Source organism: Engraulis encrasicolus, chromosome 11 (genome assembly GCF_034702125.1).
Source record: "Engraulis encrasicolus isolate BLACKSEA-1 chromosome 11, IST_EnEncr_1.0, whole genome shotgun sequence".
Lineage (NCBI taxonomy): Eukaryota > Metazoa > Chordata > Actinopteri > Clupeiformes > Engraulidae > Engraulis > Engraulis encrasicolus.
The window spans coordinates 20,408,415-20,423,996 of NC_085867.1; the positions used below are offsets into that span (position 1 = coordinate 20,408,415).

Here is a 15,582-nt window from a genome sequence, read left to right on the forward strand (position 1 = left end):
ATGCTGTCAATAGCTGGACAACACAGTGTAGTTTAAACTGGGTTACACTAGATATGGCGGGTTTGTGTTGGCAAACAGAACTAGTTTTTCCCCTTTTCTGTTTGTTTAATCAGGAGTGCGGCCTCCACATTCTTCCCTCTAGTGCTAGTGTCCTGGGTAAAACGGGGGCTGCGGAGTTGTGGACAAGAGCAGGCCAAACGGGGTGGCCGTATATCTTAGTCAAGGGAAAGGAACAGACACAGACTATTGTTACCCAGTAATACGTTAGCCAGTGTTGTGCAGCAGAAGCTCATGTAGAAAAAAGGCAGGATCTGATGAAGTGTTAGACATTTTATAGACCGAATGTCTTGGGATAGCTGCTGCATAGTAAGGAAAGTTTTAAAGGGACAGTTTGGTCAATTTCAACATGTAAGGGATAATGTATTGTCCACACGTGACTATAGGAAAATATTTTTATTCCGCTCCGAAGGGAAAATATTTTCCTATAGTCACGTGTGGACAATACATTATCCCGCTTATTATATGGCTTATTATACTGCCGAAATGAGAAAAGAGCCACTAAATAAACATTTTTTTCCAAAAAAAATAAAGGTTTATTAAACGAATGCAGCCTGAATGCGGCTGCGAAAAGTAGTCCTCGGAATGTTTGTTCGTTTCATATTCTCCATAAATGTTAAAATTCATTGGAAACTCCATTGTTGGCCGAGAGGTGTCGCCAAATAGTAGGCCTAAACAGAAAAAAAATAGCCGTTGCAGAATATTTACATTCGAAGTTGCCGAACTACTTGCGGAGTGATACAATTCACGTGAATCCAAGTGACAAACTCGTTGCCATTGGCAGCGGGTATTATTAGTTGGGCATTACAGAAAAGTAGTGACCATCGAACGTTGGGGCCTCCCATTGAAAGTGAATGGGAGCTCTTGCACCATTCTAGAGTGCCGTATAATAAGCAGTTGTATTGCTCACGCTACCCTTGACTTGTCAGTACCTGGTGATGCCACATTTTTCGGCTTAGCCCTTTCCGAGATATGAGCAATTGTAATGGGGGCAGCGTTTGTTTACATTTTTAAAAAATGAAACATAGGCCAACTCCAAATATTTTCCCAAAAGGTACTGCTGTTTGCTAGTTGTCTACTGATGTTTTATAACCTTTTGGATGTTTTTGGGAATAAATAAAAATGTTTTTTTGAAATGTAAACATAAGAGCTGCCCCCATTACAATGACCAGGAACTCGGAAACGGCTGAAGAAGAAGAAAAAAAAATCTCAGGCACTGACAAGTCCAGGGTAGTGTGAGCATTACAACTGCATGTTGAAATTGACCAAACTGTCCCTTTAACTTGAGTTTTAACTCTGATTGAAATGGAATCTCTGTTATCTGAAAGAATCAGACAGTGATGTCATGGCTGCTTTGGACAACATTACTTGCTTTGATTTTGCAGAGAAACACTTTGCATAAAAGCATACATGCTATGTGACTTTGCGTGATAGCACATTTGCAAGATCACTTTGCAGAACCCTATCCTTACGCTGTATCCAAGTACCCTATCCTACATCCTACAGCATGGGCTTTGTAAATACCACAGCCATGGGACTTCCAGTGAGTACACACACACATGCGCACACGCACATGCACACACACACACGCACGCACGCACGCACGCACGCACGCACGCACACACACACACACACACACACACACACACACACACACACACACACACACACACACACACACACACACACACACACACACAGAGACCTCTCTGAGTTGGGGATTGGCTGGTACATGTGGGCAGAACCCCCGTTTTTAAGTCCAAAACAGTGTCTTGAGTCAACGGGAGGTCTGACACAATCAACACATATGCCTGAATCAGCAGCCCCTAAACTAGGTCAATAGCTACTGTGTGATGTAGATGTTCTTGGTGTTTACATAAAAAGCAATACAGCGCACGGGACACACAAGGTAGCAATCTAATCACATACGTCTAGTCTTTATCTCAATGGAAACAGTGATATGAAAGCATTCTCATTGGAAGCCAAAAGATCTCAGTCAGTCTCAATCTATTGCGCCTCTCACAGAGATGCTGACACAATCTGAAGTAGCTCACCAGTAAGCTTGTAGAACAGAGTGTCAAATTTCCTCACATTTTTTTTCATTGCAACATTTTTTTTAATGTTCTTCTGGATCCCAACTCTGCATGAAATTAGGGAGTGAGTGAGGAGAGAGAGAGAGAGAGAGAGAGAGAGAGAGATAGAGAGAGAGAGAGAGAGAGAGAGAGAGAGAGAGAGAGAGAGAGATGGGGGAGGGGGTTTGCATTACATAAGTCAAAATGCAATTTATCAAACATTCCCCCTCCATAGTATAACTGGCTTCTTTCACAGCTGTTTATTGTCCCACTCTCTTCTTCTTAATGGGCCTCCTGGGAGAGATGTTCCTGGCTCAGCACTGGGATACAGGGAGAGGGTTTTTTGGCCTCCCTCCCCAGATGTTGCTCTCGGCCAATCGCGTGGCTCCAAGACTGCCGGATCTAACCAATGGCAGAAGGGCAGCGCACATACGCCTCCTGGCCAGCCGTGTCGAGCTCTTCTAAGCCAGATGCATTTCTATTGCATTCCCCCTCTTTCCCAACCACACCAGCCAAAAAAAGAAACAATTTTTTAATTATTTTATTTCTTTCTCTGTGATTCTTTGTTCTGATAGAAGGTACAGCCATGCATTACACCACCGTAGTTACATCACAGAACGTTTACATGGTGTGACTTTGGGCCTACTTCATGCCTCTGTGCTGTGTTGCCTCAAATGTGACCTTATTATGAAATAAGTACTGTTATATTTTATTTTATGGGCTGTGATTTATAGTGCTTTGTGGTAAATGGTTATGCAAAGATCTGGCCAATGTGTCAAATTAGATTATTTATCTCTACTGTGTTAACAAATAAACTGTTTTGATATAAATCCCACATAACATGATCATCCCATCTTTAATTATGAGACAATAGTATCAAACCTTTGATTTGGATAGGCTGCGTTTAGGTAGAACAGGCTGAGCTGCTCCTGTTTTAGGTGGTGTCTGCTAGAGTCGTCTCCTTCTTCTTCTGCTAACCCTTCTCTGGGTCATGTCTGTTACAAATGTTTTTCTACTCAAGGCTGCGGAAATCGGACACGTTGTGTCCAGATCTGGAAGAGGCGTCCAGGCATAGTCTGAGATACGACAGTGAAACATATTCAGATCCATATTTTGAGAAAAATATACACACACCCAAATAAAATGTAGTATTTTTCTATAGATTTCTCATTTTCTAATAGACGATTAGAAATTATGATGATGATGTTGTCTGGTTGCCAAAACACGGCTGTCTTGGGCTGCCTTAGGTGTATCGTCACACCAGTGTGTCGGGAATGTTCGGACAGTGAAAGTCCTATAGAATTTTCAGCTTCATACAATATCATTTGGAATTTTAGAATCTTGCATTGTTGGAGAGCACATTCTTTTCATAGGATGTTCAAAATCTCTCTCTTTTAAAACCAATGTCAATTTCTAAAAAGACTTAAAGTATTTGAGAGAGTGTGCACTTTCTGCAACCCTGTTATCGCCTTTTCTGTTACGCACTGAAAGACGTCATTTATTCAGAGCTGGGCCCAGCCATCTCTCCCACTCACTCTACCCGCCCCCTTTTTGACACAAACAAGCCCAGAAGAAGCTTTCAATGCTTCCCCAAGAGGTTGCCTTGTATGTTTGGCTGTGCCCTCTGACCTCCATGTGGTACTTGGGTATCTCTGAATTACTGCTGGAGGATCGCTGGGTTGCTGAAATAACACTGGAGTGTAAGGGGATCCCCCTCCTCCTACACCTCCTCGTCCTCCCCCCATCCCCCATCTCCTCCTCCTTCTCCTCCTCGGCTTGCTACATTCCATGACAGTCCTTCTGTTGCCGTGCCCTGCCCTGCCCTGCCCTGCTCCCAGCAGTCATCCATGACAACGTTACTATCTATTTTGTTGCATCTGTTTCCCCTGTCGGCATGATGGTCTCAGATTGAGCTACAGTGTAAAAATGAAAGGTCCCCAGACGGACCTTTGGTATTGCTTCTGTAGAGGAACCTCTAAACGTTGTCTGAGGGACCTCAAAGTTTTGGAGGAACCTATTACGTATGTGTTACAAATTGGCTCTTGAAAGCTCAGAGAATCTGGCAACCTGAAACATTTTTGAGGAACCCTTTCATTGCCACTGTGGAAGAACCTCTAGAGCAGGGGTCTCCAATTATTTTTCTCCAAGGGCCAAAATATGTAGATCAGGTGAGGCTGCGGGCCAAACCAACGCCCCAACCCAATGAAACACAAGTTAGATGCATGGACAGAGAACAGATTTTTGCTTTATTTTTCCCTCTTGTCAATGTTTTTGTTATGATACTGTTGGCATAAGGTCTAACTCTCTGTGAATGCTTTGGAGAGATATGACCATGCGGTTTTACTGATAGAAAATCACACACATTTATGTTTTCATTTGTTCTGACCTCATGGCGGGCCAAATGTTTGCCATGCACGGGCCGGATTTGGCCCACGGGCCTTAGTTTGGAGACCAAGGCTCTAGAGCTTCTATAGAGAACAATAAGGGTTCCTCAGAGAACTCGTAGGTTGCCCCACATATCTACGTCAATGTTGCCCCAAAATCCAACTGAAATTTCTGCAGTGTATTCCTGCTTATCTAACTTCTCACTCACTTCATACTTACTCCCTTCCTTTAGGCCTCCTCTCTTGGTTTTTGTATCAAACCCACACTTACTTTGCTTGACAAAAAATCTGCTGCCTGATCCACAAGTTTGTGGTTTCAGTGGTTACTATCTTCCCAAGCTGTGTGCCAACAGCTGATGCTTGACCACATGCTGACACACACATGCACACATACACGTACACGTACACGTACACACACACGCAGACACAGACACACACACACACACACACACACACACACACACACACACACACACACACACACACACACACACACACACACACACACACACACACACACATACACGTACACACACACACACACACACACACACACACACACACACACACACACACACACACGCACACATACACACACACACACACACACACACACACACACACACACACACACACACACACACACACACACACACACACACACACACACATGGAGTGGAAAACAGACAGTAGCGGCTCTCACACACACATAATTGCCCGTCCTACACCACAGCCGTCCACAGTTGGCCCGCTGTCGTAGAGTCGTTTGCGGAGTGTGAGCTGCATAAGGTGTAAGGTCAGGATTTTTTGGAATGTGGGTGAAGTCCTCATTGGGATCCTGTTTACCGTCAAAAAGCGGCGCAGATAAGATGCAGTGTTTCCCATACATTGAGGAAACTATGGCGGCCCGCCATAGTTTAAATTTGGCCGCCATAGTTTACGAAAATGTAAATTGTAAAATGTAAAAAAAAATTTTTTTTAACGATATCCGTTTTTGTTAAAACTATTTGAATTACGATTTTGAATTTCCTTCGCATTTTCCTCCTGGAGTAAATACATCCTATAGACTCTGTATTGGTTAGATAAGTAGTCCCACGGTAACACAGAATGATGACCGTAAGGGTATTACAGTTGATTCATGTGTGCACACGTGTAACATCGTGTGAGTAACAGAACATGCGCAACGATGCGTTATGACACGCCGATATGCGAGGATCTTCGTCCAAATCGCTAGTCGCATGCATCATCGCTAACTGCGTTTACATCGCGTGCCGCGTGTAAGGGAAATGTTAGTTGTTGACATGTATGGAATTCACTTCAATTTGTGCTGTTTCTTGCTTCAGTTGTGGACAAAAAGATTGGCCAAACTCACAATAGAAAGCCTTTGCTGTGCTACTGTAGGGGTGTTAACCAATCCAATGAGTTCTCTCATTGCTCTCTCTCTCTCTCTCTCTCTCTCTCTCTCTCTCTCTCTCTCTCTCTCTCTCTCTCTCTCTCTCTCTCTCATAGTAGCCTACTATTTACCCATAACAAATGGTGAATTTCTGAGCCCTTTTTAATTTGTAGCCTATACCACTGAAGGCATGATAATGCTTCATCATATTTTAGAAATAGGGCCTATGTGCCTTTTATATACCAAATGTTTATCATTTTGAAATTGTTTCAATTGTTTATGACTTGTGTATGACTGAAATTATCTCTGCATACTATCAGTGCTGCATTGCTTTGTAAAGATAGGCTATTCAACACACTTTAAAAACACACTGAAAAGATACGGCCATAGTAGCCTACTGAAAACATTTTGTTCATAATAATGGTGATTAATAAATGGTGGTCTTAAATTTTCATACTGACATCCTTGAATTTGACTTGGTAGATCACGGCAGACCATCAACTTCAAAAGTAGATCTTGGTTAAAAAAAGGTTGGGCACCCCTGCTATAGAGAGAACCACAAGTGCTTGAAAGACAGGGATCAAAAGCCTAGTCAAGTTGTTGTAGTTTACTTGGGTTTGGGAGCAATATAAAAAACCTTCAGAGAAGGGACAGTTGGGATGAGTTTACTAACACTCCCTAGGCTTTGTTTTACAGTTGTAATGAGTTTGGTGACAGACCTTCATTGACACAGCAGAGGAGACATCGGGCTGCATATAGAAATTAATGTGTAATGAATGTGAATATAGACATAAATGTGTAATATGTTGTTCAGCCCTTTTAATGGGAGGAATTTGGAAAAAAACTGGCCCTGTGACCAGCACCCCTCATGTAGAATGTGTACGCCTACAGATATGTGTGGGGGAAAAGGCATAGCCTACCCTCTAAGACCCTTTTTGTCTATGCGTTAACAATTTCACAGTGCTCTTAAATTCTTATCTCTGCTCCTATTTTGTTTTATTATTGTTTCCCAGACCCCTGCATGAGGGACGAATGAAACTGTGTTGTAAACAGAAATTATTCACTGTACTGCATTTTTTGACAATGACAATGTACTACTATTATACAAGTCATGGGTAAAATCTTATGTAGCCTTATTTCTCAAAATATAAATGGCTGAAATATAGGCCAAGGCCTACAGTTTCTCCATGCGCCAATGTCATACTGTAGTCATTGTTTTGCCGTTTTGCATTTACGCTGCAAGAATACCCCCCCCCCCCCCCAAAAAAAAAGGCCCGTGTGAGAAGACCCCCCCCCCGGACAAAATAAACCCCGGCTGCCCCCATAGTTTCCAAAATTTCTGTGGGAAACACTGAGATGTCTCGCTTCTAAGCTGAGCACCGGCCCACGCCGCCCTGCTCACATTTCTGACCCGCCTAGTACTACTCGCATGGGAAGGAATATGGGGTGCGTTTCTTGAAAGCGTAGTTATTAGCCAGTTAGCAACTTGGGTAGTTGTCAATGGGAAATCGCATTGCAAACAATTAAGTAGCTAACATAGTTAACAACTATGGTTTCGAGAAATGCACCCATGGTCAATATGTTATCTGAATATGTTTGTCAGTCCACACACTACATATGTTCGTATATGGATACATCTTGTCTCATTATCTTGTGTTTTTTTGTGAGATTTGAATAGTCCAACACCCCACCCCACCTCCTCAATGATTGAAATGAGGTGGAAGGAAACGCCTACCTCAATGAGGGCAAAACAACAAACAACATCTTTCATTGATGCCAAACTTGATGTAGGCCTACTTCTACTAGACGCATGAAAACACATTTACACAGTACGTTCTGCAGAAAAGGTGGAGGCATTTCTGCACCGTCGGTAAAAGCAACAACAAGTTCCATCCACATAAGTGCCATTCATTGCCCAACTCTCTCCCCCCAGAGCCCACAAAAACAACAGCCCTTGAATGGCTCCTGGTAAACATGTTCTGAGGGGAAAGTGGTTGTACGCAAAGGCTGTTATTTACGGGCACAAAGTTCATACAGTTCAGTTGTATTTTTAGGTTAACTTTCCTAAGGAATGCTATCTATCATATGAATAAAAGACCTAAACATGTTGCAAGTTTGCAACACCATGGAGACTCTTTAACTAAGGGTTCCATATTCAATTGTTCATTGCTGTTAATTAATACAAATGTGATATCCAAACTTCATTCGTTCATCCTATTTTAGTGTGAATGCTACTGTGTATTGTGCTGTCTCTAGGGTCATGTAGTTCACGCATATAACATGTGTGAATATGAACGGCACTACACACACACACACGCATACGCACACACACACACACACACACACACACACACACACACACACACACACACACACACACACACACACACACACACACACACACACACACACACACACACACACACACACACACACACACACACACACACACACACACACACACACACAAACGGTCCCTTCTCAGAAACTACTGCAGCAGCAGGTGGCTTGTCGCTGGGAACCCTGTGTGTGTGTGTGTGTGTGTGTGTGTGTGTGTGTGTGTGTGTGTGTGTGTGTGTGTGTGTGTGTGTGTGTGTGTGTGTGTGTGTGTGTGTGTGTGTGTGTGTGTGTGTGTGTGTGTGTGTGTGTGTAGTATGAGCAGTATGTAGGGTAGCCCAGTTGTGTCTGGCTTGTGCAGGTTGAGGCCAGTCGGTCTCAGCAGCTGCAGGGCACACACACACGCGCACACACACACACACACACACACACACACACACACACACACACACACACACACACACACACACACACACACACACACACACACACACACACACACACACACACACACACACACACACACACACACACACACACACACACACACTGAAAGTTGTCCTCAGCAGCTGTTTCAGGCTGCTGTTTGCTCCCATGCTTCTCCCCTTGCGTGTCACTGCTGCCGGTCGCCACTGTCATACCCCCATATCACACCCACCTTATGTAAGAGAGGAATAGGACCTGAATAGAGAAACAGAGCCACTGCAGACATGATGGTTTTAGTTTTATGCTTATAGATTTGTAGAGCACACTGGAACTGAGTGTACAATGTGTGTGTACCAGATGTGTGTACAAGACGTGCTCTACAAATCAACTTGCCTTGCCTTTTTAAAATAATAACGACTACTAGTGTTATCGGCATTGCAGGCATCCTGCCCTCATTTCACAGTGGCTTCATGTAAAATCTTAAGAGATGGAATGAAGCAAGAATAAAGCTTTATTGGTGTATGGCAGAGTAGGAGTAAAAAAAAAAATCACATAGAAACTCAGGGTTCTTTTTTCTGCCATGGTCTCATTCAATCCTGTATTGCATTTCTTTTTATGACTGAGGGATGTTGTTATCCTAGTATGTCTGTATTTATGGCAAGACATTCCAAGTATCTAACTCTCTCAATAGATTGTCCTTATGCTACACACTGTTACAGAAAGCAACGTTTCCGCTAGCACATAGGCCTATCCACCTTCTATATTTTAGATACCCTCTAAGGCTGCGTATCAAGACTAACACCACAGCCCTCTACACCTACTTTTTTTTAAACCCCCATTTCCTCGTCTGCTTGGGTTAAACACAGCAAAGGCCATTTGCGGACTGCATAACCTGTTTACGTATCGCTCTTTAGACTCTGAGCTTGTTTGCTTCCGAGCCCCGGCCATTTCTAGTTTTCACTTTTTCGGTTGTGTCTAGTTTTCGCTCGCCTCCGTTCCCTGAATGCCCTCTCTGTCCCAATGCCTACAGTGCCACTCCCTCCCTTCACCTCGGCCTCCCCTAAGGCCGAAGCCTCCTGTGTGCCTGGCCTCGTCGTTGGGGTGGTTGTTGGAGTGTTTTGTTTTTCATGCTGAGTAACTGCATGCTAAGTGTTTGCGCAAATGCCTCAGTAGCAGACTAGTTGTCATTGAACAAGTCCAGCTCATGTTGAATGTATACAGCTCAGCCAGTATGTCCGGCCACTCCCCTCTTTACCCTAACCCTCCACTGTTATTACTGGAGGCAACATCCAGCCATCAATACTGTTATGTTGCGCATTTAATTCTGTCTTTAGCATTTAGCTATCTTCAGTTTTCCCTGTGGACATTTTTCTCTAGATATGCTTTATGACATAATATGGGAAGTTTAGAAATAATGCACAGTAGTGAATGCCCAATGAGACCGGTTAGGAAGCATCTCTGTTAAGAAACGGTACATTGTTGCAATGGCATCACAATGAGTTAGTGGGATGGGCCTTGAAGCACCTGAAGTTTCATGAAATTCCGCTCAATTTCATTTCACACTCCAGCAACGGAGGATGTATCACAGCTATAGGAGGCCAGGAAGCAGGGGTTTGTCTCTAGGCCAGTCAGTGAGGACACTGTAGGTGATGCCAGGACGCTATGCATTTGTAGTTTAATATAAGTCAGCAAGTATATGTCACAACCAAACTGCAGCTTAACCCCTTATTTAACCCCAAAATTGTAACGGCTATGTCTTATTCTGGTACTTAAGGCTCTCTTTAATGTCATTGCAATGTTGTTATGATGTAGTTGAGTATTTTCAGCCAATAGTGAATAGGCCCGCCTGCGACCCCATCTGCAGTAAGAGGCTACATACGCACGTAGTAGCCTAACGTGGAGTCAGGTCAGATGGTTTCCACGAAGTGAAATGAGGGCCGATGCACCAGGCGACGTAACTGGAGAACTTAACCTTCACCTAATCATATGCTGACATACAGTAGGGCCTATACCATCGCAATGGTGTGCTATGAGATCACAAGGGCTGGAACAGGTCTTTCAACATTTTTTGCGTCTTTTTAGAGTGCTGACTAAAAAGTACAACAAAACTGAAAACCAGAAAATTCGGCCTATGCATACAGAACTTTTGCTACACAGATATGTTTCAGCATTTTGTCTTCCCCAGTGTGATAATTTGTAATAAAAGGCGTTCATTGATATGAGACCACCAGCCATACGGTTACCAACTGTATAACCATTTTTATGAAGGCCTATGAAGTAGCCTAGTAATTGAATTTTATGTCAACATGTTGAATTTAGTCCATATGTTGGGCCTGTCCTGCAGATGGCCTCACCAATAAATCTTGTTAATTAGTTTATAGTATTGATGATTATCGGACAGATTTCAGTTTGCTTTCTGGCACTGTTGGGAAAGTTACTCAAAAACTGTAATGCACTACTTATTACATGTTACTGTCATTTAAAAGTAATGCCTTTTGTAACGAGTTACTCCCAACACTGCTTTCTGGAGTGTTTGCATGTGATATACAGCAGGTTTTGTATGCAACATCCGGTACGTAGGTCCTGTGTCACAGTATTTCGGCAGCATTTAATGCTGTTACTCCAGCAGTTGAGGAATGACAGGAAATGAGTTGGAGGTCGACTAAGGAGTCGGAGGCCCCTGGTTAAAAAGATGACGAAAAACTGTCTTGAAATTTCTCTTGCCCCCTTTGGGAACTCTACCCCACAGGGCCTGGGCCTGGTAGGCCTGTTCATAAATACACCCCCTCTACGAGAGAGAGAGAGAGAGAGAGAGAGAGAGAGAGAGAGAGAGAGAGAGAGAGAGAGAGAGAGAGAGAGAGAGAGAGAGAGAGAGAGAGAGAGAGAGAGAGAGAGAGAGAGAGAGGTTTGACACATGACCCTAGGCAGGTTCATGTTATAGCTGAATTTACTACAGTAGCCACCAAAGGACAATAATGTTGATACCACCACACATATAATATACGAATATACTGTGATTATAATACATACATAATATGGCCCGTGGTGTAACTGAAACAATGGATGTGTGTTAAATGAGGGCCAGTATCTGAGTTGGTCAGTGAAGCTTTCAGAGTTTGAGCAACCCACAAGAAACTGACTGTGTTTGTTTGTAGGCTTGGCAGAATCCCCAGAGAATGAAACTTACAGTTTGTTGCCAAACACTGAAAAAGGTTGCCCCAGACTGATTCCAAAACAATTTTGGGGGCAAAAAAAAATCCCCCACCCTGGCTCCACATACACGCTTGTAAAAAAAAATCAACCCACTCCCAGTTCAGTTGAGTTGAACCAATCAGATTTAGGGGGAGTGTTGGTTGACACAACTGCCAATCACAACCCATGCCCACATATCTGTAGCCAGCTTTGACACAAACACACACACATTTACGTACATAAGCATGCACGCATGACACACACACACACACACACACACACACACACACACACACACACACACACACACACACACACACACACACACACACACACACACACACACACACACACACACACACACACACACACACACACACACACACACACACGCGCGCGCGCGCGCGCCTCAGGTATCACAGATTCATGTATGCATGTATCACTGCAACACCCATGAAATGTGGCCTCTCTGTGTCAAGGGTAGCCTCTCTGTCCCCTTCACTTGGGAGGCAGCTTGGAAGTCAGCAGAGGAGGAGGAGAGGACCTGATCATGTGGTGTACAGAGCCTCTTAACCCATTAAGACACCGGCCCTGTTATAAACTGCCTGTTTCCAGAATGGCAAGGACCAAGTCGTAATGCATTTACTAGGCACTGTGTAATAATATAGTAGTGTAGTAAAATCTTTTCAGTGAATTCAGTGAGTTCTAGTGGCAGAACGGCGTGCATTATGGGGCTATAATACTGGGCTTTCATAAACCAGTAAACAGTGCTGCCCTATAAAGGCCGAACACCTTAACTTTCGTCGGCAACAGCCGAAACGTTTGTCTACACGTCTGCTGCTATGTAAATAAACAAATAAAAAAGAAGAAAAGAAGAACCCGAGTGCGATCCACTTTTTCACCACCAAAGTTATTCAACTGGAGACGCACCACACGGAAGAGCGCGGTGTATTAACCACTACTTCTAGAACACCTTAACTCACCACAGTGTGGAACTCAGAAAACAGACTTCAATAGTTTCTGTTTTGGTCTCTTTTGCCAGAAGTATAACAGGGGTATCTTCCACAATTTGATAGCTGGTTGCTATGATGAAGATGTATCCAAAAATATTCAGCTCAGATTTGACTTTTGACCATTATTTGGCAGTTATGGATCACTTGGCAAATGGATCACTTGTCCCATGCCCAGGGAAAAAGGGGTGGGGGTAAGAATTGGGACCCCCTTACATTGTATGCCTTGAGAGTGGGGCCCTTTAAGATTACTTCGTCTTGGCTCCGGCCTAAGCCTTGACTTGCCTACCGGTGATGTTTAATATGTCATTGAGTTCTAACAGGAGCCACCCTCAGCAGATAAGCTACCTATTATAAACATGCATATTCAAGTACATTTACACCACAACAAGTCTTAGGACAAGGTTGCGTACTACATGTTTTGGAAATTATGCAACAGACAAAACATTTTTACATATTCAAGAAACAGACTTTGTTTTGTCTTAATAACTTGCAGTAGCCCATGTATCGCTATTTTTTTTTTGTCAAACTTCATGTTTCAGTATAGAGACAAAGAAAAGGGGGGCGCACCTTGCATCAATTTTTTTCTTTATTTTTTTGTGCACAGACGCGTTTCGGTGTGTGCCTTCCTCACGTTTCGGCGTGTTGCACACTGAGGAAGGCACACGCCGAAAAAAGTATTCATTTGGGACAGCACCCTTAAAAGTTATCAAGAAACCTGAGTGAAGCCTGCTACCTACTTGATTCAGTATAGAGACAACACTGTAGCACTTAAGTGCACTAAGTGTGCACTTAAATTAAAAAACACAAAGAATTACATCTGTGCTGCTCTGGTGTTGTCTCTAAAGTCAAGATTTCCTGCCTCTCTCCTGTCGATGCACCAGATGAAAAAGCAGAAGCGCGTGGAATTACCCTTTTGTTTCATGTTTCAGTACTCAGCCAGTCACATTTTGCTTCAGTTCACTGTAGAATGCAGAGAGCGGCCCATTAGATCACGTTTAGAGTTTTGTTTTATATTACGCAAGAGTAAGATTTATCTTTTTTCCCCCTGTCATTTTATCTTGTGTGGGAGAGAGATACTGGTGTACAGTCATGGACTCATTCACCCCTGGCCGCAGAATAGTCTAGCGTTGCGCCGCCCACCACCTCAAACTGCAGTGGCCAAGCCATTTTAATGCAACTGTGCGGTAGCCAGGATGGCGCCTCCTACTGACTCTGCTCCACTGTGTTTCACCCCAGCAATGCAGAGGAAGTGGCCGATCCATCAGGATAACTTCAGGGGGCATGTCAGCTGACATAGTGTTTTGGGAAGGTCTGCTTTGGGGTTTTATGATTAGCCTTCACCGTGGCGTTCCATTTTGATGAAGCAGGTACATACGTCTGCCTGTTTCACACAGAAAGTAGTTGTGTCAAATATATACGCTACTACGTCTACTGTATGCCACGGGAGGCAACTTGTTCAAACGTGTATGATGTCATATGCAAATGGCCTATTGCATACATGGTTGGTTTGCAGACACTGGAAACATGTAATTCACTTTCATCCTCTCCCATTCAGCTCTATCAATGATCCTGACTGCAGGATGAACCATTGCATACTTTCATGATATTGTGATGCACAGTCAGTAATTGTATTGTCTCACTTTGTAAATGTTGCCGTCCACAATGATGCTAGAGCATTTATTGAATGGATCGGGAGCTTCAGAGTGCCTTGGATTTTCTTACTTCTACTCAAGACTTGCTATTCTGAACACTGATGAACACCTGAAGTTTTAAACAAAATATTTTTCAACTTTATTCGGACAGGACAGTGAAGAATGGGACAGGAAATGAGTGGGAGAGAGAGAGACAGGGCAGGATCGGGAAATGTCGCCCACGTAGCAGTGTGCAGTGCCCGACCGTTTGAGCCACCGCAGGGCCAGCACCTGAAGTTTTATGCTATCACCCACTAAAGCAGCCATTTTATCCTCTCTCTCAACACATTTTACAAAACAGCAGCTAGATGTCAAACCTCTGCAGTCTTACCGTGCTACTGTCAGGCCCAACAGCCCTCTGTATGTAAATGCTGCCTTTTAACAACCCTAATAACTTCCTTTGTTTGTTTTCTCTTTTTTTTTGCTTGTACAGGTTTCTGGGCCAGAGAGCTGGGCGAGATGATTGGTTTCCAACACCCCACCATTCCTGTCCACCACCAGTACGTGGTCACGGCAACTGTGCCAGAGGTCAAGGCTCTGAAAACAGAGCTGCCTGTGATCCGTGACCTTGAGGGGTCATACTACCTCCGTCAGGAGAGGGACGGCCTGCTCTTTGGCCCCTACGAGAAAGAGGCCAAGATGGTGCTGCAGGACTCCTGGGTGAGAGACGGAGTGCCACCAGGTCAGTGGAACACCCTCTTCAGGTGAAATGTGAAAAGATATGCAGATACGATTGGCCTACCAGCCACAGTAGGCCTACATAGAAAGATATGAAAAGAACACTGTGCCTTTACATAAAATATTTAGTGAAGATGCCCTGAAATACATGTTCAAGTTGCTAATGTTGCGTAGCCTCTTGCTGCAGATGGGCTAGTCGACAGGCCTACTCATTCCTTGCTGAAAATACTCAACTACACCATAACAACATTGATATCACATTACTGAGAGCCTTAGGTAACATCTTACGACTTGTTCATTACAAGTTTGGTGACAATAAGGCTATAACAGACCAATAGA

At 43.6% G+C, this 15,582-nt stretch overlaps 1 protein-coding gene across 1 annotated transcript in view; it reads left to right on the top strand.

Annotated features, from left to right (window-relative positions):
- The window catches only part of dmgdh (dimethylglycine dehydrogenase), a 39,377-nt gene that overhangs the window by 14,632 nt on the left and 9,163 nt on the right, over positions 1–15,582 (top strand). The window contains exon 6 of the mRNA XM_063210189.1: positions 14,999–15,247. Within this exon, the coding sequence (XP_063066259.1) occupies positions 14,999–15,247 (249 nt within the window). The remainder of the gene's footprint in view (positions 1–14,998; positions 15,248–15,582) is intronic.